Here is a 24,836-nt window from a genome sequence, read left to right as displayed (position 1 = left end):
ACAACTGATTACCACCTACCCTATGAAAGAATTACTGAATTCACAGGAGTCACAGCTTCCTTATATCCTGTAGGTCTGTTCTGCAAAGTGAAATTCTTGATCTAAATTTCATCTTGTAGTTTCCAATACTCTTAAAAGGAATGTTCTAAGGGTGATGTTGTAGGGATACCTACAGATAGAAGAGAGAAAAGGCTAATATAGACTAGCATGAAGACAGAGATTGAGGGAAGAAAAGAAAAAGCAATGGAATCTGTAAATGACTGGAAGCGGGGAGAGGGCAAGGCTGGCAGATCCTAACAAAGACAGGATAATTACTGCTGAGGCATCTCAGTGCTCAAAAGAGGACAGCTTTAAAGGAACATGGTATACCCATTAGCATTCAGCCTAACATGGCTATCTACAAAAAGGTCTCACACATGAAGTACTCACTACTATTCTATATTTTAATCCGCAAAATAAACTTAAAAACTAACTCCTAAGTGTTAAGATATATAAAAGAAATCCCTTCTATTTTCTGATATACTCACATCCTCTTTTCTCTTCCTTCCTCCCAATATGTTAAAGCTGCCTGTATAATGAGATCACAGATAAAGGCAGCAGCTTTCTTCTCCTATCTCTGATGTCAGATACAACTATACTCCCAAACAACAATTTTCTTCTCTACCTTCCTTAATTGTAATCTAAGCCTTACCTAACTATATATTAAATAAGTTCATGGTGATAAATAGCAACAATACCAACTGACAAAACAGCTGCATCTTGCTTCTAACAAAGCAATTAGTTTATTCTGGTCTATAAGAAAAATTTCAAGTCTACAACAAGTCTTCTTTGCTTTCTTCAAATCTCTCACTATATTTATGAATTGTTTATATTTTAATTTTAAAGCAAATGATAAACTGTCATTAAAACAAGGATACAATTATCATATTCCTGATGCTGGAACTTTGGATGTTTTTGAGATTATCTTGGCATACACTAGAAGGTCTGCATAAAGAAGCTTTTTATATATACTGTCAGAAATATCTCAATTGTTAAGTTTTGCAAAATATTTTAATAAGATGCAGGCAAGGTGTGGTGGCTACACTTGTAATCTAGCACTATGGGAGGCCTAGGTGGGCAGATCACCTGAGGTCAGGAGTTTGAGACCAGCCTGGCCAACATGGTGAAACCCATCTCTACTAAAAATATAAAAATTAGCCAAGTGTGGTGGTGCATGTCTGTAATCTCAGCAACTCGGGAGGTTGAGGCATGAGAATCGCCTGAATCCAGGAGGCAGAGGTTGCGGTGAGCCGAGATCGTGCTACTGCACTCCAGCCCGGGTGATGGAGTAAGAACTTGTCTCCAAAAAAAATTAAAAAACACCAAGACATTTTTTAGTAAGATTCAGAATTATCTATTATGTACTTTCCCCCATTTAACCAACATTCTTCCTTGATCCATAGTGAATCCTAGTGATCCCAGTTACATAGAGGGGCTTATTATTCTTTGTATTTAATGTCTGTTTGTTAATATAATCTAAATGACTGACTTACTGTATTGATCTACAAGAACAAATAAAGTGTAAAACTTTCTTCTTTTTTTTTGTTTTCGGGGTTTTCTTGAGATGGAGTTTCACTCCATCACCCAGGCTGGAGTGCAGGGTGCAATCTCCACTCACTGCAACCTCCACCTCCCTGGTTCAAGCAATTGTGTGTCAGTCTCCCTAGCAGCTGGAATTACAGGCATGGAACATTAGGCCTGCCTAATTTTTGTATTTTTAATAGAGACGGGGTTTTTCCACGTTGGCCAGGCTGGTCTTGAACTCCTGACCCACCAGCCTCCTTGACTCAACTGACCCACCAGCCTCAGCCTTCCAATGTGCTGAGATTACAGGTGTAAACCACCATGCCCAGCCTAAAACTTTCTTCTTTGAATGCTCTATATGTCAGACTTTCAGGTATACCCTGTCACTTTATGAACACTTGAGACTCTCTCTCACAGAAGACACAAACATTACCCAACATAATAAGTACAGCACAAATTTCAAGCACAGTTGGTCTCTTACTTAAGACTTATCAAAAGCACCAGAGAATTGCTACTGGAAAGAAAACTGGACTGCAAACCACCTTTTTGTCATAACTTACCCTGTGCTGAGAAACAGAAAATTCATTATGAAGAGAAACCCTATTAGCATAATCAATGTAGCAATGCCTTCTGAAGAAATACAAGCTTTACAGATCAGATAATTTATAATAGAAAAAAATCTAAAACAAAAATCCTATAAATGTAATAACACAGAAAAACCTTCAGAATACAGTCAATGCTTCTTCAACATGAAAGAACTCACACTGGAAAGAAGCCCTATAAATAAATGTATAAGAGCCTTCTAAAAGAAAACAAACCTTCATGATCTAAGCCGAGTGTGGTGGCTCACGCCTATCTCCAGCACTTTGAGAGGCCAAGGCAGGCAGATCACTTGAGGTCAGGAGTTCAAGACCGGCCTGGCCAACATGGTGAAACCCTGTCTCTACCAAGAAGTACAAAAATTAGCTGGGTGTGGTGGCATGCGCCCGTAGTCCCAGCTACTCTGGAGGCTGAAGCACAAGAATCACTTGAATACAGGAGGCAGAGGTTGCAGTGAGACAAGATCAAGTAACTGCCCTCCAGCCTGGGTGACAGGGTAAGATTGTGTCTCAAAAAAAGAGAAAAAAAGAAAAAACAAAACTTAATGATCAAAAGAGAAATCATACTGAGGAGAACTATGTACATAAGAAATGTGGAAAAACTTTATGAAGTGCTGAGCTTTGACTACCTGCCAGAAATCATACTAGAAATTAACGAAACCACAGAATCCTTTGGTAAAACGTCTGCCCTACTCAGCAATGGAAAATTCATACTAGGGAAGAAACCTGAAAATATAGTCTAAATTATGGGAAGAAAAAAACTTTCTGTAAAAATGGCGCCATTATAAAAGTCACATTGGGTGGATAACAGACTTTTGCAAAAATGACTCCAAAATGATACACAATGGGAGAGCATATGCCTGCAAGCTATACAGTACGGAATTTTGAAATGGTCATTTATCAATCTCTAATAGTAAATAGGTGAGAAGGTATTATTCTAAGGTACTAGGGACACATCAATGAACAGAATAGACAAAGATTCCCACCCACATGGAATTTATAGTCTCGAAAGGGGATGACAGACTCCAGTCTGTATATACTTCACTTGTGACAGCTCCTCAACCTTTACCACCAATTAAAACTACGGGGCTGGGCACGGTGGCTGATGCCTGTAATCCCAGCACTTTGGGAAGCCAAGGCAGGGGGGATCACTTAAGGCGGGGGGATTGCTTGAGCCCAGGTGTTCAAGACCAGCCTGGGCAACACTGAAAGACCTTGTCTCTATAAAAAAATAAAAATAAATTTAAAAAATTAGCCAGGTGTAGTGGTGCATGCCTGTAGTTTTAGTTACTTGGCAGGCTGAGGTGGGAAAAGCTGCTTGAGCCCAGGAGATCAAGGATACAGTGGGCTGTGATCATGCCACTGTACTCCAGCCTGGGCAATACAGCGAGACTCTGTCTCAAATAACAAAAACAAAAACAAAATACACTGAAGATCTTTTAAACCGGTTTTTAAAGTATATGTACAGTTTTAATAAAATATCATATACAATTATATATGAAGTGCAGACTTGAATACTGATATAATGGACAGAAACATAAAATTAATTTACTAGTTATAGACTCAGTTATAACCACTATCTTTTCATAATATCTGAGTTTCAATTTTGATTTAATAATAAAAATTCCTTTATTCTCCAGCGATGGTAATATTCTAATACATACTATATAAAGAGACAAGACATCATTTTATGTTAATAAAGATTAATACACTAAACTGGCTGACATCATGGGTTAAATAATCTATTTTTAAGTTATCAGTAGCAAGAGTTTTGACATAATAGTACCTGTACAATCATTTTGGAAAACAAATTAACAGTAGTTGATAAATTTAAAGATGTTCATGCTCTATAATCCAGTGATTAACGCACTAAAATGTATACAGAAACATAGATGCTAGTCAACAATGTTGAACATCAAACGCATGCTAAAAAGACAAAAACAATAGAATGCCATTTACATAAAAAAATTAAAACTGCAAAAGCATGTGTTAAGAGATAGTTATACTTAAAGAAAAAATGTAACTAAATAGACAGGAATAATATAGACCAATACCGGATGGTGATTACCTTGGTAGGAGAATGCAGACGGGCTTTATCAGTACTGGTTAGCTATACAGGGATTTACCTTATTATTTACTATGCTTTGTTATGTCTTTAATATATGGTACCAAATTTTAAAAACATTTTTCTGCCAGATAACAAAGGCCTTTTTATGCTGGCCAGATTTAATATATTCTTAGTGATTACATGAGACTAATACATTAAGAATATTTTGTGCCAGGCATGGTGGCACAAACCTTTACATGGTTTACACCTGTAAACCCAGCATTTTGGGAGGCCAAGGTGGGTGGATCACAGAGTCAGGAGTTTGAGGACAGCCTGGCCAATATGGTGAAACCCCGTCTCTATCAAAAACACAAAAATTAGCCAGGCGTGGTGGTGGGTGCCTGTAGTCCCAGCTACTCAGGAGGCTAATACAGGAGACCTGCTTGAACCCAGGAGGTGGAGGTTGCAGTGAGATGAAATTGCGCCACTGCACTCTAGCCTGGGTGACTAAGCGAGACTCTGCCTCGGAAAAAAAAAAAAGAATAATTTGGCTGGGTGCAGTGGCTCACACCTGTAATCCCAGCATCTGGGGAGGTCATGGCAGGAGAATCACTTGAGCCTTGAAGTTTAAGACCAGCCTGGGCAGCATAACAAGACTCTGTCTCTAAAAAGATAAAATAAAAAATAAGCCAGGCATGGTGGCACATTCGTATGGTCCCAGCTACTTAGGGAGGCTGAGGTGGGAGGATCGCTTAGGCCTGGGAAGTCCAGGCTGCAGTGACTTGTTATCGCACCACTGCACTACCACCTGGGCAACAGAGTCAGACCCTGTTTCCAAAAAACACCTAAAAGTATTTTGGTGCTACGTCATTTCTTCCAATAGTTACTGCTGTCAAATTTTAAAAACATTCTCTCACTGGGCAAACATTTACTAAACACTATGTTCATCCTCTCATTCTAAATATTGAGCTTCCATTATGTGCCAGTCAAATAAAACAGAAAGCAAATATTGAGGTTGCAGAGGTAGAAAAGGTAAAACTGTGAAGAGATTTACAAACCACATTAAGATGGTTCCTTATCCTCAGAGCAACAGGAAGCCCTCACATAGCTTAAAATCTAGTGGAGAGGCAATCAAATCAAGTACCTGTATTCACTCTCTTGAAAATCTCACACACACTTTTAAATACTACCTCTACACTGACATCTCCCAAACCTTTATTTCTAGACTCGACTGGAAACATATGTCAGTATATATTCCTTAACTTGGCTTTCTCCTTGGCTGTCTAACAGGTATGTTAAAGTAAATATGTCCAAAGCCAAACTCTTGCTCTTGCCTCAAAATCTGTTCCTCTAGCCTTTCTCCACAAGCGTGCATTATACATTATATTTTAAATGAATAGCACCCCCAGGAGTTGTAGAGGACAACAGTAATTTTTCATCCTAGAGTATCAACTACATGCATCTGGCTTCAGGCCAAAAACCTTGGTGTCATACTTGACTCTTGTTTCACATACAATGTCTGGCAACTTCTCATTATCTCTTCCATTCCCACCCTGATCTAAGCCACCTTCATCTTTCACCTGGTCTTCTTGATTCAGTCCTTGGTACCTCACCTCTTCTTGCCCTATGCTTACTTTGCCACATACCCTAATCAGCAGTCTGAAAGAGCTACTTAAGGCCAGGCACAGTGGCTCACTCCTGTAATGCCAACATTTTGAGAAAGGCCAAGGTGGGCGGATCACTTGAGGCCAGGAGTTTGAGACCAGCCTGGCCAACATGGTGAAAACCTGTCTCTATTAAAAAATACAAAAATTAGCTGGGTATGGTGGCACGTGCCTGTAGTCCTAAGGACTAGGGAGGCTGAGGTAGGAGAATCGCTTGAACCCGGGAGGTGGAAGTTGGGGTGAGCTGAGATCACACCACTGCAGCATTCCAGCCTGGGTGACAAAGCAAGATTGAGGAAAAAAAAGAAGAAAGAAGAAAAGAAAAGAAAGAGGAAAAAAAGAAAGAAAGAGAAAGGAGAAAGAGAGAAACAGAGAGAGGGAGGATAGGATAGGACAGGACAGGATGAAAGGAAGGAAGGAAGGAAGGAAGGAAGGAAGGCAGGCAGGCAGGTCGGGGGAGGGAGGGAGGACAGGACAGGACAGGACAGGACGAAAGGAAGAAAGGAAGGAAGGAAGAAAGGAAGGCAGGCAGGCAGGCAGGCAAGAAAAAGAAAGAGCTACTTAAAACCTAACGCAGAAAATGTCACTTCTCTGCTCACAACCCTCTAATGGCTTCCCATCTTTTTCACAATGTTGTTCAGGGCCCCACACCATCTAGCCCTCACCCTACCTCTCATCTTCTAGTACATTCCCTCCTTTGCTCACTCACTGTAGCTCACTGGCCTTTGCCCTGGCTTTCCCTTTGCCTGGAACACTATTTCCCCCAACACCCACATGGCTTGTTCTCCCGCCTCTTTTAGGTCTTAACTCAGATGTCATCTTCTTAGTAAGGTCTTCCTAATCACCCTATCTAAAGTTGCATCCACTACACTCACATTTCCTATTCTCTTCTCTCTGCTTTATGTTTTTCATGACACAGTCTACTAGCTCACCTCACTCAAATATCAGATCCAGGAAGGCAGGAATTTTAGTGTTTGCTCACTGCTGTACCTTCAGCAACTAAACTAGATTTTAAAAATCACATATAATAGGCATACAGTAGGCATTCAGTAAATATCTGTTGAATCACAACACAAATGTTAAACTCCAATTGACAAGTCCAGTGAAAAAGCAGAGTGCTAGGTGACCCTGTAGAAAGACAAAAAAAGCCTTGCCTCAGAAAGTCAAACTAGAGCTGAGAACTGAAAGATGGGTAGGAGTTAATTAGGATGTGCACAAGCTCAGTGGTGAGAGGGGCTAAAGGAAGGCTAGCATATATTAGACCAGAAAGAGATAGGAAAGATGTAAGATGGGGTTGCAGAAGGTAGAAAAAGGTAGAACTGCGAACAGATCTACAAACCACATTAAGATGGTTCTTTATCGTCAGAGCAACAGGACGTCAATGAAGTGTTTTAAGCAGAGCAATCATATGAACAGATTTATGTGTTGCAAAGATTATCATGGCTACTGGTAATCTAAAAAAACATTTAGAGGGGTCAGAGTAAATGCAGGTAGATCAAGTAAGAGGTCACTGCAATAATTCACTTGGGAGAAGACGGCATCTTACATTGGGGTATTGGGAGTAGAGACAGATTGGGTAGATAAGATACTTAAGAGGTTAAAAAAAAAAATCAATGGGATACAATAAGTGGAGTAAAGGCCAAGGGAATTTTAAGGTTCATTTCTAAGTTTCACAAAGTACTTTGGTCAGATGCCCCAAGGGAATAAAAAATTCCCATAAATGTGAATTCTACGTCTTCAAGTAGTATTATCTGGATCTTCAATAACCAAGCTCCTAGCCACCACTTGAAATATAGCTACTTTGAATAAACATGTACTGTAATTGTTGTATATGTCGGATTTGAAGGCTTAGCAGAGAAAAAACAATGTAAGATATCTCACTAATTGTTTACACTGATTACAAGCTGAAATAATATTTTGTATGTAGCAGGTTACATAAAATCATTAAATTCAATTTCATCTTTCCTTTTACCTTATAATGTGGGTACTAGAAAATAAAGTTATATAAATGGCTTATACTATATTTCTACTGGACAGTAGTGATCTCATATAAAGCAGCAATACAATTGTTGCAGTTCATTCAAAAGGAAAAAATATGCCTAAGTAGAAGACAGGTGAATTTCAGGTCAAAAAATGTAATTTGTATAAAGAATTTCATTAAAAAAATTTTTTTTTTTCAGAGGGGTGAGGAAATAACTATTTCTTTTTTTTTTTTTTTTTTTGCAATCTAAATACAAAAGTCATTTTCTATTTGTTCATTTACAGAATACATGGTTCTTCTTTTACCGCTAATGCAATGGTTCTATTTAAAGAGCCCTCTGTGGTATGGGGGAAAAGTTAGGAAAACACAGAATTGTGGAATGATGGGGACTAAGAGATCATTTCCTACCTCTTCATTTATAGGAACTGAACTGGAGATACTAAGACAGTAAGTAACTTACTTGAAAATCACAGGACTAATACTGCCTAAATCACGTAGGACATATATGGAAACTCATAGTCATTATAGTGTTCAGGGCCACTATAGACTTGTATATGCACCACAATGAATACACTATATTTTCTTCCCAAAAGAACTAAAACAGTATCTATTTTATAGTATTGAATTTCCAGATTATCAATGACTTTGTTTTGGGATACAAAATCACATTGATATTCTTACTATGTAAGTGGTTAAGAAAAAACAGAATCAGATTTTAGAGTCTGAAATCCAGTTCCACCACTTAGTTGTGTACCAAAGACAACTATCACTGTTCCCTCATCAGTAAAACAGAAATACTATCATACTCAGAACGTGAAAATGATAGGAAAACTATACACACACATACTACATGCTTATAGTGAATAGATGCATAATGTTAGTCCCGTTGTTTTTGTTAAAAACAAATGATGTGTTTCTTTATCTTTTCTCTTCTCTCCAAAATGTTAACACAATCATATTAAGTCATAAAATAAAGATATAAGGGAAACGATTACTAGAGTTAGTGGTGAAACCCAGTTTCAAATTTCCATCTTCCCATTAAAAAAGCTTCAAAGCAATAGTAAATCATTCAACTTCCCTAAGTCTATTTCCTCCAGTAAGTAATGAAGCCAAATCAACCAAAATGATTCAAATACAGCTAACCTGTCAACAACACATGGATCTACTTATACACAGATTTTCTTCCACCTCTACCACCCCTGAGATAGCAGAACAAATCTATTCTTTTTCAGCCTACTCCATGGGAGGATAATGAGGACAAAGACCTTTATGATGATCCACTTCCACTTAATGAACAGTAAATGTATTTTCCCTTTCTTATGATTTTCTTAGTAACATTTTCTCTCTAATTTATTTTAAGAACCCAGTATACAATACATATAACATACAAAATATGTGTTAGTTGATTGTTTATGTTACCAGTAAGGCTTTTGGTCAACAGCAGGCTATCTGTAGTTAAGTTTGTGGGGAATCAAATGTCAAAGACCGAGTTGTCACTGAGCAAGGGTTAGTGCTACTAACCTCCACTTTGTTCAAGGGTCAAGTATAGTTCCATTTATGACTCAATGATGTACTGCTAAGAAGCCATATGGGTTTCTGAGGTTCAAATAATATGTAGATAAGTTATAATACAAGTTTCAAACATTTTAAAATTAATACGGAGCATAATTTAACATTTCTAAAATATCTTAATTTGAGATTGATCATTTTCTATACTTAAAAATAAGGAATATTCTCAAAACTACTTACATCTGGTTGAATAGCTTTAAATACTGGAACATCCATTAATGTTATCTGACCCTGAAATAAAAAGTAAAAATGACAGTTTCTTCTTTGGAATGCTATACCAAGACATGTAACCTAAATTAAAATTATATTCTATACTAAAATTATTATTGAATACTCAATTTTATAAGGGCTTATAGAAAATAAAATGTAGCCCCTGTACCATTAAATAAAATTATTTCGAATTATCTAATGTCTATTTGTATTTTCTTGGAAGATAAATTGTGTAAAGTTAAAAAATAAAAATAATTTTAAAATTTAGACAGTCACATTAAATTATAATCAAAAAATAAAACCATATTTATTAGTTCATGCAGCAGTGTTCTTGTTATGATGATTAAATTACAGCTCCTCAGTGGTATAAAATCGGATTATTACTGAAAAGTTTTTCTTCCTAACTTATAAATAAATAATGAAACTAGACTAAAGCCAACACATTATATCTCAGAGCTTTGTATGTCATGGACCTATCCCACTTATGGCTATAGATACACAATAAAATTCAATAATATCAAGGAAATAATATGCTATGACCAAGCACGGTTTATCTCTGGAATGCAGGAGTGGTTTAACATTAGGAAATCAATATATTCTGCTAACAAATTAAAGGAGAATGAGAAAACGAATATATTTATATTAGTTAAGAAATGTTTTTCTAGATACCTTTCATGATGTTGCAATAACTAACCTTCACATTTCATGTTTCAATTGTTTAATTAAAGAACAGTGAAAATGTTTCTTAGATATGTCAATAAAATACAGTTGGCTTTGAGAAATGGTATAGAGGGATGAAAGCGATTACCATAACGGTAATTATATACTGTTACTTACCAAATTGAGTGTAACTTATAAACTTGCCCTAAAAAAAATGTACAGCTTTTCCTACTTTTCCCACTTTATCCCTCTGTTTGCCCCATAGTTGTACTATTTTCCCCAATAATTCTCATATCCAGCTTCTTAAAAGCCATCTCTTTTGCTGGACCTACAAATTCTAACTCAATAGTACTAACATGTAAATTATGTGCAAAACTGGAGAAGGCAGAGGTAGGAGGCTTACCGCATATTCTTCTGGCGTAACCTTAAGAACATCGAATACCACAGCATCAAAACTTTTCTTCAATTCAGAACCTTTGTCACTTAAGGATTCAGAGCTGCTACTTTTCTGTTAAAGTGAAAGAAAATGCAGCCTTTTTAATACTGTCTCACAGTCAAGTGACACAAACTAGACTGGCCTTAAAAACTGAGAAAACAAAACAGTAGGTTAACAAATGCTGCAGAAAAGCTGAGCAGAACATAACTGCTTAGTTCTTAAGAGTACCAGATAAAGGGTCAGACAACTTGAAATCTAAAACTGTGACTTTAAAGTTTTAAGTTCTTGAATGAGTCATTTTCTTGTGTCTCCGTTTCCTCATCCTGACAGCCTATCATTTCCTATAGAAATAAATGATTGTAACTAATTCAATGATTCTCAAATAAGGTAAAGGGAAGTCAGGGGAGAAGTCTTTACAACTATTTAAAATTTTTTAAACTAATTTTTATTAAGAAAAAGACAAATTACCTTTTTAACTTATCAGAAAATACTCAGAATGCTGTTAATTAAAGAGTTATATAGGATCCATTCGTAGTTAAGTGATCTGTCCGTGATAGTACAATTAATACTACTCTTCCTATTATATTATAAATTTAAGTTTTCTCTGCTTAAAAATTAGTTTTAAGTTTGAATATGCTGTGGCTATACGAAGAATGAAAGGTGAATTTTGACCTTGAAAATCTTATTACTGTTAAAATTTTCCACTTCACCTCCACAACATAATAATATATTCTATATCAGTTGGCTAAATTCAGAGGAACATCAATATAACAATATTTAGATCAGGCTCTATTAAATGGTGGTAGGATATGAGGCTAAAGATAACAGCAAAAAAATTAACCAATGTTTCAATTAGCACAGTATACACAGATCAACCCACCAGCTATTATATACATCAGTTTTGAGCTCCTGTCATTATGCCTCATTTTTGCTTTTCCTCCCTTTTAGTAGCAGCTACATATCAAGTATTGAGCCATGATCATTACAAAGAAAGGGACCCGTCATTAATTTTGAAAAATTCTCAACTATTATTACTTCAAATATTTCTTCTGCTTCTTTCTCTCCTTCTGGTGTTCCCATTATGCACATGTTACACCTTTTGTCCCACAGTCCTGGGCTATTCTGTTCCTTTTTTTCATTCTATTTTCTCTTTGCAGTTCAGTTTGGGAAGTTTTACTGACATATCTTCCAGCTCACTGATTCTTTCCTTAGCTGTCTGTTGGTCACCAGTCTAGTGATTAGCTCCCCAAAGGCATTCTTCATTTTTGTCACAGTGCTTTTGAATCCTAGCATTTCTTTTTGATTCTTAAGAGTTTCAAGATCCCTGCTTATATTATCCATTTGTTCTCACATATTGTCAGCTTTTGTTTTTCATGAGGGCCTTTGGCATATCGATGGCAGTTATTTTAATTGCCAGTCCAATAATTGCGAAATCTCTGCCATATGAGTGTGATTCTGTTGCTTGATTTATCTCTTCAAACTGTGTTTTTTCCTTGCCTTTCAGCATGGCTTGTAATTTTCTGTTGAAAGCTAGAAACTGTATATTGGGTAGTAGGAACTGAGGTTGAATAGACCTTTACTGTAAGGTTTTATGTTTGTCATGCTAGGCATTATGCTGTGCTTATAATTTGGTGTTGTTACAGGTGTCTGAGTCTTCAATTTCCTCTAGTATCCTTTTTTTTTTTTTTTGAACCTCTATTGTCTTTGGGTTTCCCTAGAAATCCCTTCTTACAATCTGAGCCTTGCAGTTCTTTCAGATGAAATCTTAGTATTCTATAGGAACCCTGCTGATGTGGTGTGGTAAGGTAGAGAGGTGTGTGTGTGTGTGTGTGTGTGTGTGTGGTGCTGGTAGGGTGGGGTAAGGTAAGGGTGTATATGTGCGAGGAGGTGGTGGGGAGCCCTGATGATGTGGTGTGGTAAGGTAGGGAATTAAGAGTGTGTGTGTGTGTGTGTGTGTGTGTGTGTGTGTGTGTATGTGTTTGAGGGGGTGGTGGGGGAGAGTGTCCTATACTCCTATGATTAGGTTTCAGTCTGTGACCTTCACAAATGCTTCTCTGCCCCCCTCACTCTGCTTAGGTGAAACAGGAAGTCTACAGGGGCTTGAAGTTGAAGATTTTTCCTCTCCCAAGTAGGTTAGGCTCTGGTGAAGTAGCTTCCCTTGAGGGCAGGTGGAGAACAGAATGCTCTGGGTATATTTCAATATGGTTAGTTTCTATCTAGGTGTATTTCAAAATGGCTACTTCTCTCCTTCCCCTGCTAGACGGAGAAGGGAATTTTTCTCTGTCTTTACTGTGAGAAGCTGGTTGGCATCCTAGAGATAACAAAAATCACAAAAGTAGAGAGTGAGAAGAACCTAAGACTGGGCCCCCAGGAGTTTTTAACTCCCAAGCTAGTTCACAGTCTCCAGCAGTTCATCAATTAGGGTTTACGTGGCTCCACTGACTTCTGCTCCTATAAGTGGTGATTCTCTATTTGCCTGTCTCTCCAGGTTTCAAGGCATCCCTATTAGTTTGCTTCTGTGATACCAATTCTCTGATAGAGCTAAGAGGAGTTTTTGATTTTCAGTTTGTTTAGCTTTTTTCCTATTGTGAGGACAGGAATGATGAATTCTAAGCTCTTTAGAAATCTGAGCAGAAACCTGAATTCCAGTGAATAAATCCAAGCAGAAACTTAAGGTCCCTCAAGTGTTTTATTTCTTGTGTTTAATCTCTGTAACTATGACTAGTTTATAGTGTGTCAACAATATTATTTTATGTCCCAAAACTAATACAAAATTTTATTCATAATGTTAAGTATTGAAATAGACATCAGTTAAGCAGTATACACTAATCCAATAGCTGTCCAAATAACTAGATGCATCCTGTCAGGTGAATATACATGAATCATAAATATAAATCAGTAATTTTCTCCAAGTTTTTAACTCATTCAAGACAAGTTAGTAAATTATCATGACTATTTTATTGCTTATCAAAAAGAATAAACACTTCTTTTTTCCTTCTTAGCCACTAGAGGCTTAAAAAATTACTAGTGTGCATTTTGACGTGCTTCCCTAATACCAGTAATAAATTGGTAATGAGATACTAAGCAATAATGTCCACTAAGAGAATAGCAGTAATTCATTCAAGGTATGACTCAAAAACTACTGCTACTTCTAAATGTCTGAAAACAAGTTCATTGTAATTCTCCTACTGACAGAAACTTCAAACACAAGTTAAATATAAAAGGTACTGAGAAAAGAGAAGTCAGCCAACCCAGATGAAGTATTTTATCCATTCTGTAAGCTTAACACTTTTATAAGAAATTTGTACTTGAATTTACTAGATCTGTATTTTAAGAGAAGGTGGAAAACAGATTTTTAATTTTATTTTCTTGCCACAATAATTGCACAATTTAAAGGGCAGACTTTTTCATTCTTACATCTGCTAATTATACTATACTCTGAAGCCTGATATAATTCATTCACTTTTAGAAAAGTCAACAGAATTGTTCGTACAAGTGAAATGATCTCTTTTATTTGACAAATATTTGTATTCTGCTTCCTATGATACTAGAACAGGTATTTCCGGATACATAGTTAAAAATATATCATACACATACATACATATAACACATTCAAGAAATATGGTTATAAATATATGAAGAAAATAAACACATATTACAAACGTATATAAACATAATCCTATGGTTATAAATATAAAAAAAAAGCTATGTATAAATTTATAGAAAAAAATTATAGAAAGAGGTTTTTCTAAGTGATAGTTTTAAAAATAGGAAAGCTCCCATCTGTTTAAGGGATTAGAGGAGGGTTTATTAAAAGCATAGCATTTGAAATATGTTTGAAAGACAAATTTTTTTTGTGTGTGCAGTGATGGGGAGGGGACACTAGAATGGGAAGAAAAATTGCAGCTAGAAAAACTGGTCTAGGCAAAGTTAAGACAGAAGAGAGAAAATGTAATGGTTCATACAGACACCAGCAAATGTAGTATACTCTCATAAGAATGTAAGCTTCCCTGTAATCCCAGCACTTTGGGAGGCCAAGGTGGGCGGATCACGAGATCAAGAGATCGAGACCATCCTGGCCAACATGGTGAAACCCCATATCTACTAAAAATACAAAAATTAGCTGGGTATGGTGGCGTGCGCCTGTAGTCCCAACTACTTGGGAGGCTGAGGCAGGAGAATTGCTTGAACCCCGGGAGGCAGAGGTTGCAGTGAGCCGAGATCGCGCCACTGCACTCCAGCCTGGCGCCTGGCGACAGATCAAGACTCGATCTCAAAACAAAAACAAAAACAAAAACAAATACAAAATATGATGTAATGTAAAAAAACTCTAAAATCTATGTTTCTTTTAAAACTAAAGAGTCTTATGAGTTACCACTATTTATCATTATTTTTCAAGTATCTTAAGTAGGTAAGGATTGAGTATTTCTATGATGCAGAGCGAACATATGAATCACTAAAGTAAAAGTTAAAATATGTGTTGCACTTCTGATTTAAGTATATGAACAAACATAATGCTTGAAAAATTAGAAAGTCAGGTAAGAAACTTTATATCTAAGCTTCTTAAATGTCTTACCTCAGAAGCAGTAGCTGCAATATTGACGTTGCTTGCCTGCCCGTTCGTTAGGTCCATGCTTTCCTCATCAGTCCCTGACCTTATGTTAACAGCAACAGAGGACTGATTGCCTCATGTCCAAGGCCACAAATACATTATTCCTGTAAAAAATAAAAAAGTTAAGCATATGTCTTCCTCAAAGTTTAAGAAAACAACTCCATGCCTACCACCATGCCAAGAAACAAAATACTTCAACTTCACTAAACTCTTTATTATTTTAGCTAAGCCACTAAATCCAGATTGGGGACAATCTTGTATGCTATTTTCAAACAATCAGAAACACCAAACAAACAGTATTCAATAGATGTTACTGTTATGTTCTTCATAAGCAAAGCAAAGGCATAACTTTTTGCTAACTGGGTATTGTGACGGAAAAAAATCAAATGCACAAATTTCTTAGTTTTAAGTAAATAAAATGTGTAAAACAACGCATGGCAAAGGAACTCATACCACAACACAATAAATTTTTAGTGATCCAAATGACACCCATGAATCAACAATACTGAATAAGCTTATTGTAGCTAGTGATCTAGATTACCAAGGTATCACAAACACTTATAATATTATGGAATACATGTCATAAAAATGTAGTTATCTCTCAGTACCCATGGGGGATTTGTTCCAGGATCCACTATAGACACCAAAATCCACAGGTGCTTAAGGCCCTTATATAATGGTGCAGTATTTGCCTATCACCTGTACACATCCTCTTGCATACTTTAAATCCTCTCCAGATTACTCATGCTAAGTGAATAGTCGTTATACTGTATTGTTTAGGGAATTATGGCAAGGAAAAGTCTGTATATGTTCAGTACAGATGCAACCATCCTTTTTTTTGCCCCAAATATTTTCAACTCAGAGTTGTTTGAATCCATAGATATAGAACCCACAGATATTGCGGTTTTACTGTACCATGATATATACTATGTTTATTTGTACAGGACTTTAAAGTTTATTGAATATCATTAATACATTATGTTGATTTGCACAACTACCAGTAACACTAATTAGGTAAGATATGTCATACCCACATAATACAAAGAAACACAGAGCCTTTGTGGACACAGGATGGTAAATAAGGAGCCAAGAACAAGATTTAAGCCATCAAAATTCTAGTCAAATATTCTTTCCACAACACAGTATTTCTTTCCACTTCACTGGAAGTCACCGTACTTACTTGAAGTTCTAATATCTTTTTGAAAATAACCTCCCATAAAAACGGAGTAGGTAACTTTACCTTTCTAGGACAGAATTTCTTCCTCGCTGTAAAATGGTAGAGGTAAATAAACTTTAAGATCTCTTTTCAACTTTAAAGATCTATGATATTTTTCATAAGTGAAATGGTATGTGTCTATAAATTAGGTATTCTATGCTATGCTTTCTTTAAAAGCTGAGTTTTAGGCTGGGCGCGGTGGCTCACGCCTATAATCCCAGCACTTTGGGAGGCCGAGGTGGGTAGATCACGAGGTCAAGAGATCGAGACCATCCTGGTCAATATGGTGAAACCCTGCCTCTACTAAAAATACAAAAATTAGCTGGGCATGGTGGCGCGAGCCTGTAGTCCCAGTTACTCGGGAGGCTGAGGCAGGAGAATTGCTTGAACCCAGGAGGCGGAGGTTACGGTGAGCCAAGATCGTGCCACTGCACTCCAGCCTGGGTAACAAGAGTGAAACTCTGTCTCAAAACAAACAAACAAACAAACAAACTGAGTTTTAAATGTCAATTACTTCAATGCTAAGTTTCCTTTCTCTGGAGCCATATAGGATATAGTGATTCAAAAGCATAAATTTTGGAACCACACTACCTGTGTGTAAACCCAGGAAATTTTAACTTTTCTGTACTCGGTTTTCTCAACTATAAAATAGGGATAATAAGAAATACCTATTTCATAGAGTTGTGGTGAAGAGAAATGAGTTAATATATGCAAAGTACCTACAACAGTGTTGGGCCATGGTAAATATGCTATTAATGTAATGCAATGATGATGCAGATGTTACTATTTACTTAATCCCCATAAAGCTTAAATTCAACAGTCTCTTAAATTAAGAAGACAAAACCTTAAAAATATACCTTTGCTAAGTGATTGTTGCTGAGCATCACTAAAAATCCTAATTGCAAACACAATGAATGAGAATGGCTAAGATATGTTTCCTAGATGTAGCAAAACATGGTCTTGGTTTTGAAATGCTTAAAAATTATTACTAATGATAGCAGCCTTCAGTCACATATTGAATTTATCTTCATTTATTCAGATATGGCCTAAGCACCTGCCAAGAGCAGAACACTTGTGCTAGAACTTTTAAAACAGAAATATATTCAAAATCATGAAGTTTTAAAACCATTTAAAGCACCCACATAAAAAATCAATGTGAAAATGAATAAAGCACAAAAATACTTTAATTTCCTCCCACCTAAACTATCTCATTCTATAAGCTTCACTGTCCTTATATTATGAAGAATCAACTTATATTTATACTGCTATACAATAAAACCAACTTGATAATCCAGTTTGCAATAAAATATTTTTCAAATAATTTCATTTCACTCCACTTTCTATGCAAGATTAAGTATAACATGAATTTATAAATCAGGGGTGCCCCCTAGTGCTAAGAAAAAGATTTTAATTTCATAGTTAAAGGAGTTACATCTTTAAATTACTTTACATATCAAAATATAAATTTTATTATTATTTTTAAAAAGGTAATACAGACCAGGAGCAATATTAATAAAGAATCACATTTTCTCTGCCTTTTTTTAATGAGACAGAATTTTCCTCGTTGCCCAGGCTAGCGTGCAATGGCATGATCTCAGCTCACTACAACCTCCGCCTCCCAGGTTCAAGAAATTCTCCTGCCTCAGCCTCCTGAGTGGCTGGGATTATAGGCACAAGTCACCACAGCTGGCTACTTTTTTGTATTTTTTTAGTCGAGACAGGGTTTGACCATGTTGGCCAGGCTGGTCTGGAACTCCTGACCTCAGGTAATCCGTGGCCTTGGCCTCCCAAAGTGCTGGGATTACAGGCGTGAGCCGTCGTACCTGGCCTTCTCTGCTTTTTAAATAAATTGTCACTCACATGTTTCATGAAAATTAAGGTCATATTAAAATCCATTACTTATTTTAAAATACAGCAAAGCATACCTTAAAGTAAATAAACTTTTAATGACTATTTAAAAATGTACATGTCAATAGTAGTTAATAATGTTGAAGTATAACAGAGAGGCTTATATGATACTATAAAAATACTACAAGTTCTAAAAGACAGAGACATGGGTTTATTCTTTTAGTATGTGCCTCAAAGACCTTTCTATACTTTGCACACAGAAAAGTGCACATTAAATATACCAACTATATGCTTTAATATTTTATTTACTTTTCTTAGTGTTGTAAATGACACGATCTTTCAACATGACTACCAACGTCATAGCAGCCATTTTTTTTTAAGAGACAGGGTCTTGCTCTGTCATGCATGCTGGAACACGTGGCACAATCTTAACTCACTGCAGCCTCCAACTTCTGGGGTCAAGCAATCCTCCCACCACCTCAGCTTTCTGAGTAGCTGGGACTACTGTTGTGTGTCACCAAGCCCAGCTAATTTTTTACATTTTTTGAGACAGGGTATCAAAAAGACAAGTATGTACATTGTCGTCTATAAAACAGCAGACGTTACTTCCCCATCTCAACTAAAAATACAAAAAATTAGCTAGGCATGGTGGTGAGCACCTGTAATCCCAGCTTCTTGGGAGGTTGAGGTAGGAGAAATCGCTTGAATCTGTGAGGTGGAGGTTGCAGTGAGCTGAGATTGCGCCATTGCACTCCAGCCTGAGTGACAGAGAGAGACAGTCTCAAAAAAAAAAAAAAAAATTTAAAAATAAAGTTACTTAATTCACTTAAAATCGTTAAAATTGTTTTGCCTTCGGTCAATAAGAGACTCTACACATAAATCTCCCAGATATAATTTTGTCACATTTGCACTAAATTATGAAAGCATGAGCTGATTCATTTGTAAACTGTCCCACATCTACACAGAGAGCTTATATTTCGAATATACCTAAACAGCTTAAAACTAAACAATGTGTAGGGGAAGACAGACTTTCAAATGATTAAATATTAAAGGGAGAAAAATCTATAAAATAACGCATTTTGAGATTATGCTTTATCTTCTGTATAGTAAGTTCATTCAAGATAATTTGCTAAGTAATTCTAATAGACAAGCGCTGAGATCTCCTAAGATACCTGACCTAAATATGAATATAGGTTAACTAGAAATTCAGGTAATAGAAAAAGAAGTTCCAAATAAAAAGATAAACTGTGCTCCAAAAATTTTGTGTTTTTGTTTTTGGTGGGTATGAAGGTATTTTGGCCAGATGCTCTATTCAAAAGACTACGCCATAAAAGTTCACTTAACTCATAATCGTATATATTCGCAATAAAACAAACAAAAAAATCAACATCCAGATACAATATTAGCAGTTAAAGCATGAAAACAACGCAAGTGAATCAGAAATAGGTTTAATATATGATAAAAGCGTGCTACTGTGGACCTAGGAATGGTCAGAAAAAGGAACATAGTGTGTTAGTATGGAACAGCGGAAAAGAAAAACAACATGGCAGTGCTAATGGGATAAGACAGACATCAAGATTCCACGGTTGGAGGCCCTTGGGTATAAGAGATTCCCTAAGCCTTAGGGGAGAGCCATTAAGAATCTCTTGTACCTGGAATGTGAGGCTAAACTGAACATCACAGAATAATCTATAGGCAAGGGACTACTACATAATGGAAAACTATGCAGCCATTAAAATATCATATAGTTAGTGACACATGAAAAAAATATTTAAAACATACTGCTAAATGAATAAAGCAATTTACCAAACAGTATTTAAGGTATAGTCCTTTTTGGTTATTATTATTATAACATAAAGAAAAGAGATGTACCAATATACACCAAAATGTGATTACGTCTAGGTTTATAAGACAATTTTTCCCTAACTTTAGCTTACCTATATATTTTTAAACTTTCTACAAAGACATTAATTAGAAAAAAGTAAAAAAACAAAAAGTTTTTCCTCACAGACTGCTTATTAGTTACAAGAAAAAAAATAAGTAACTATACTGTGAAGAACTGGGCAATCCCTTAACTGAGTAGATCAAAATTATTATCAACAATGAGGAAAAGAGACATCATGTGCCTCTGCATGTGACAATACTCTGGGAGAGACACAACATCACCGACAAGAAGTTGAACTGGGAACCCATAACTGAAACCTAATCTCAAGGACATGGGCAAACCTAATCTCAGGAACATTCGATAAATATATTCTTCAAAAGATGCCAGTGTTATGAGAAAGGCAGAAGAACTATTACAATTTAAAGGAAATGCAAGAGATATGACAACTAAAGGTCCTGTATCAGATGGTAGTAAATGCTTTAAGGGATATTATTGGTAAATCACAAAACTGGAATACAGACTGTAGATTACTGTAACAATTTCCTAAATGTGACAATTTCCTGTAGTTATTAATACATAAAAGAACACCTTTGTTCTTAAGAAACACAGAAATACTAAGAGGTAAAAGGGTGGGGAGGTGCAATGGCTCACACCTGTAATCCCAGCACTTTGGGGGACTGAAGTGGGTGGATCACCTGAGGTTAGGAGTTTGAAACCAGCCTAGCCAACATGGTGAAACCCTGTCTCTACCAAAAACACCAAAATTAGCTGGACCTGGTGGTACGTGCCTGTAGTACTAGCTAATTGGGAGGCTGAGGATGCAGTCAGCTAAGATCACGCTACTGCACTCCAGCCTGGGCAACAAGGTGAGACTGTCACACACAAAAAAAAGGTATAAAGTATGCAAACTACTCTTAAATATTTTATGAGGCAGGAGAATCACCTGAGCCTGGGAGGCCAAGTCTGCAGTGAGCCATAATCATGCCACAGCAGTCTAGCCTAGGTCAGAGTGTGAGACCTTGTCTCAAAAAAAAAAGGCAATCAACTCTGTAAGCTTTAATTCAGGAAGGAAAACAGAAACCCAGTAGAATCATAAAGGATATCCAGATACCAGGAAGAACACAGGCTGATAAAAGTGAGTGAAGCCCCAGTATGCAAGAAAGACAGAGAGCCTCTCTGTGATACGTTTTCCCTGGGAAGCTGAGCAACCCAGGCCAAGGAAGAGAACTTTATTGCTCCTAATTCCTGAAGCTAACTGGAGTGCTAGAACTGTGCTCTCCCCCATTGGAGGCCTTAGACAGGGGGCGAGGTGCTATAGCTGCACTTTCTCCTGGAGAATGAGACTTGCAGCCAGGGCCATCTTGGTGACCTGAAAGCAGTCTGTGTATATCACTGCTGGGTGTCCCAGCATGCTCTCCTAAAATCGTGGTGCAGTGGGGCCCTCTCCATTCCACCCCAGGCATAAATCTAGGCATTCTGAGCACCCACTTGCCTGGAACAGTAGCCTGAGCCACCATACTTTTCATGGACATTGACTGTGGTGCAGCAGGGTCCTCTCTGCTCCACACCCAGGCAGATCTCCGGGTATTCAGAGCATGGATCAGCAGGCTGTACCACCCTACCCTTTCTGTGCATAGATCATGGTGCAGTAGGGCCCTCTCTGCTTCACACTTAGGCAGATCTCCAAGCATTTGGAGCAGCTGCTTGCATGGACTAGCCTGAATCACCCCATCCTTCCTGTGCAGCAGGGGTCCTCTCCACTTTACACTCAGGCAAATCTCCAGGCATTCAAAGCACCCACTTGCCTGGTTCAGCAGCCTGAGCTGCCCCACCCTTCCTGGGCATATATCGTGGTGCAGAAGGGCCTCTCTGCTCTACGCCCAGGCAGATCTCCAGGCATTGAAAGCACCTGCTTGCTGGGATTGGTAGCCTGAACAGCCCCACCTTTTCTGTGCACAGATCCAGGTGCAGGGGGTCCCCATCTCTGCTTCAGATCCAGGCAGATCTCCAGGCATTTGGAGAACTTGCTCATCTGAACAGCAGCCTAAGCCACCCTACCAATCCTGTGCAGAGATCCTGGTGCACAGGAGGCTATCTGTGCTCCATGCCCAGTCATATCTCCAAGCATCTGGAGCACTCACTCTCCTGGATTATGAGTTTAGGCCGCCCCATCCATGTGTAGAGAACTTGGGGTCAAGAAGGTTTCTCAGCTCCTGGACACGCTTCTGGGCACTTGGTGGGCACCCACTGGATTCTCCTTTGGCCTTGGTTCTTGTGCCTGCCATTGGGGGACCAGTAGGTGGACCTGCTTGGTATAGCCCTGCCCACCTTCCACCCCTCCCCAGGCCTCCCCAGGGCTGAGGAGGGAGCACAGACCACTGTTTACTCCATGAATCAGCCTAGTGCCTGAGGCAACAGAGAGCAGCTCCCAGTAAACAAGGATCAAGTGTACACTCGGCCACTTTGGCCACAGCTAGCGCTTACCCGTAAGTGCTAGCTACTGGCTGGTAGGTAGAACTGTACAGCCCAATTTAAAACCTGACAACAGAAAGGCTTATGGTTATAGAAGCAAAGCCAAAAGATCCTACCCAGCATTCTCTATGGTCACACCCCCTAGTCAGTGGGGAAAAGGGAAAGAAGAAAAACGCAATAATATCACAGAGAAAGAAGAAAAAAATTCTACCTGCACAAAAATAATTACAAAAATTAGAAGTGTCAGTGTCTCCAGACAAGAAGGAACTGGCACAAGAATTCTGCACCATGAAAAATCTGAATACAATGACACCACCAAAGGATCACATAAGCTCTCCAGCAATAGTCCCTAACCAAAATGGAAACTCAGAAGTGACAGATAAAGAATTAAAAGCATGGACTGCAAGGAAGCTCAACAAAGATCCAAGACAAGGTTGAAAATCAACACAAAGAAACTTTTAAGGAAATCTAAGAAATAAAGGAAGAGATAAACATCTTAAAAAGAAATCGGGCTGGATATGGTAGCTCACATCTATAATCCCAGCACTAAAGGAGACTGAGGTGGGGGGATCACTTTGAGCCAAGGAGTTTGAGACAAGTTCTGGTCCATGGTTGTGCTCTGTGGGAACTCTGCTGAATGGCACAGCCTCCTGATATCCCAGAAAGCACCTAGACAGCAGGGCAGGCATCCCCACCCACCTCTGCTACTGGCAGCCAGGAAAACTGCACCTGCTAGAGCTTCCAGCCCAGTGGTCCTACTTCAGCCTGAATCTGTTGAGGAGCACAGCCTCCTGTTTTCCTGGAAACACCCAGATGTCCATCCACTCCTCGCCTGGCCAGACAAGCCAAACCTGCAACAGCTTCCAGCCCAGCAGTCCTGCTTCTGCCTGAACTCTATATGCAGGCACAACCCTGTGATTCCCGGGGAGCACATGAACAGCAGATTAGGGCTCACCTGGCAAGGCTTTGGCTTTTGCATGAGGGAGCCCCATGGCCCAGAACACCCAAAAAAAAGAAACACAGGCATAGAGACAGTAATCAGACAGGGCTCCTCCACAATCCAGAAGCAGACTAGACGCAAAGCCAGTCGACAGAACCCATCTTACACCATAATCTAACCTCCAATGGAATCCAAAAAGATAAAAGCCAAAAAAGAAAAAAAAAGGAAAAAAAAAAAGACAGGAACTTCAGAGACTGAAGAAATATTAGCCCACAGGAATGAGAAAGAACCAGTGCAAAAAACTCCAGAAACTCAAGCCAGACTGTCCAGTCTTCTTACCTGCAACTACATTACTTCCTCAGCAATTATTTGCAACCTGGCCGAAATGGCTGAAATGACAGAAATAGAATTTAGAATATAGAGAGGAATGAAGATCACTGACATTCAGGAAATACTCAAAGCCCAACTGAAAAATTCTAAGTAATACAGGAGATAAAAGATGAAATGGCCATTTTAAGAAAGAACCAAACTGAGCTGATGGAACTGAAAAACTCACTTCAAGAATTTCAGAATACAGTAACAAGTCTTAACAGAAAAATCAACCAAGATGAGAAAAGAATTTCAGAACTCAAAGACCTGCTCTCCAAAATAATTCAGACAAAACCAACAACAAAAAAATAAAGATGAACAAAACCTACAAGAAGTATGTGATTATGTAAAGAGACCAACTCTACAACTCACTGGCATCACTGAAAGACATGGAGAGAAAGCAGGCAACTTAGAACACATATTTCAAGATATTGTCCATGAAAATTTCCTCAACATCACTGAAGAAGCCAATATTCAAATTCAGGAAATGCAGAGAACCCCTGAAAAATACTACACAAGAAGACCATCCCCAAGACACACAGTCATCAGATTCTCCAAGGTCAAAATGAAAGAAAAAAATGTTAAAGGTAGCCAGAAAGAGCAGGTAGGTCACCTTAAAAGGGAACCCCATCAGGCTAACAGTGGTCCTTTCAGCAGAAAACCTACAAGCCAGAAGAGATTGTGACCCTATGTATTGGTTAGTTATCACACTGCTATAAAGACATACCTGACTGGACATGGTGGCTCATGCCTGTAATCTCAGCA

At 38.0% G+C, this 24,836-nt stretch overlaps 1 protein-coding gene across 5 annotated transcripts in view; it reads right to left on the bottom strand.

The window, feature by feature from the left end:
- The window catches only part of RALGPS2 (Ral GEF with PH domain and SH3 binding motif 2), a 170,418-nt gene that overhangs the window by 112,018 nt on the left and 33,564 nt on the right, over positions 1–24,836 (bottom strand). For all 5 annotated transcript variants that reach the window (XM_064370634.1, XM_064370636.1, XM_012444543.3 and 2 more), the window contains exons 2-4: positions 15,306–15,445; positions 10,697–10,801; positions 9,604–9,654 (exon numbers count right to left, since the gene is read on the bottom strand). In XM_064370634.1, coding sequence (XP_064226704.1) covers positions 9,604–9,654; positions 10,697–10,801; positions 15,306–15,362 — 213 coding nt within the window. In that variant the 5' untranslated portion in view covers positions 15,363–15,445. The remainder of the gene's footprint in view (positions 1–9,603; positions 9,655–10,696; positions 10,802–15,305; positions 15,446–24,836) is intronic.

The sequence above is a fragment of the Aotus nancymaae genome, unplaced genomic scaffold, assembly GCF_030222135.1.
Source record: "Aotus nancymaae isolate 86718 unplaced genomic scaffold, 86718_ANA_hifiasm-v0.15.2.pri h1tg000108l, whole genome shotgun sequence".
In the NCBI taxonomy this organism is placed as follows: domain Eukaryota; kingdom Metazoa; phylum Chordata; class Mammalia; order Primates; family Aotidae; genus Aotus; species Aotus nancymaae.
This window is presented reverse-complemented; position numbering and strand designations above follow the sequence as displayed.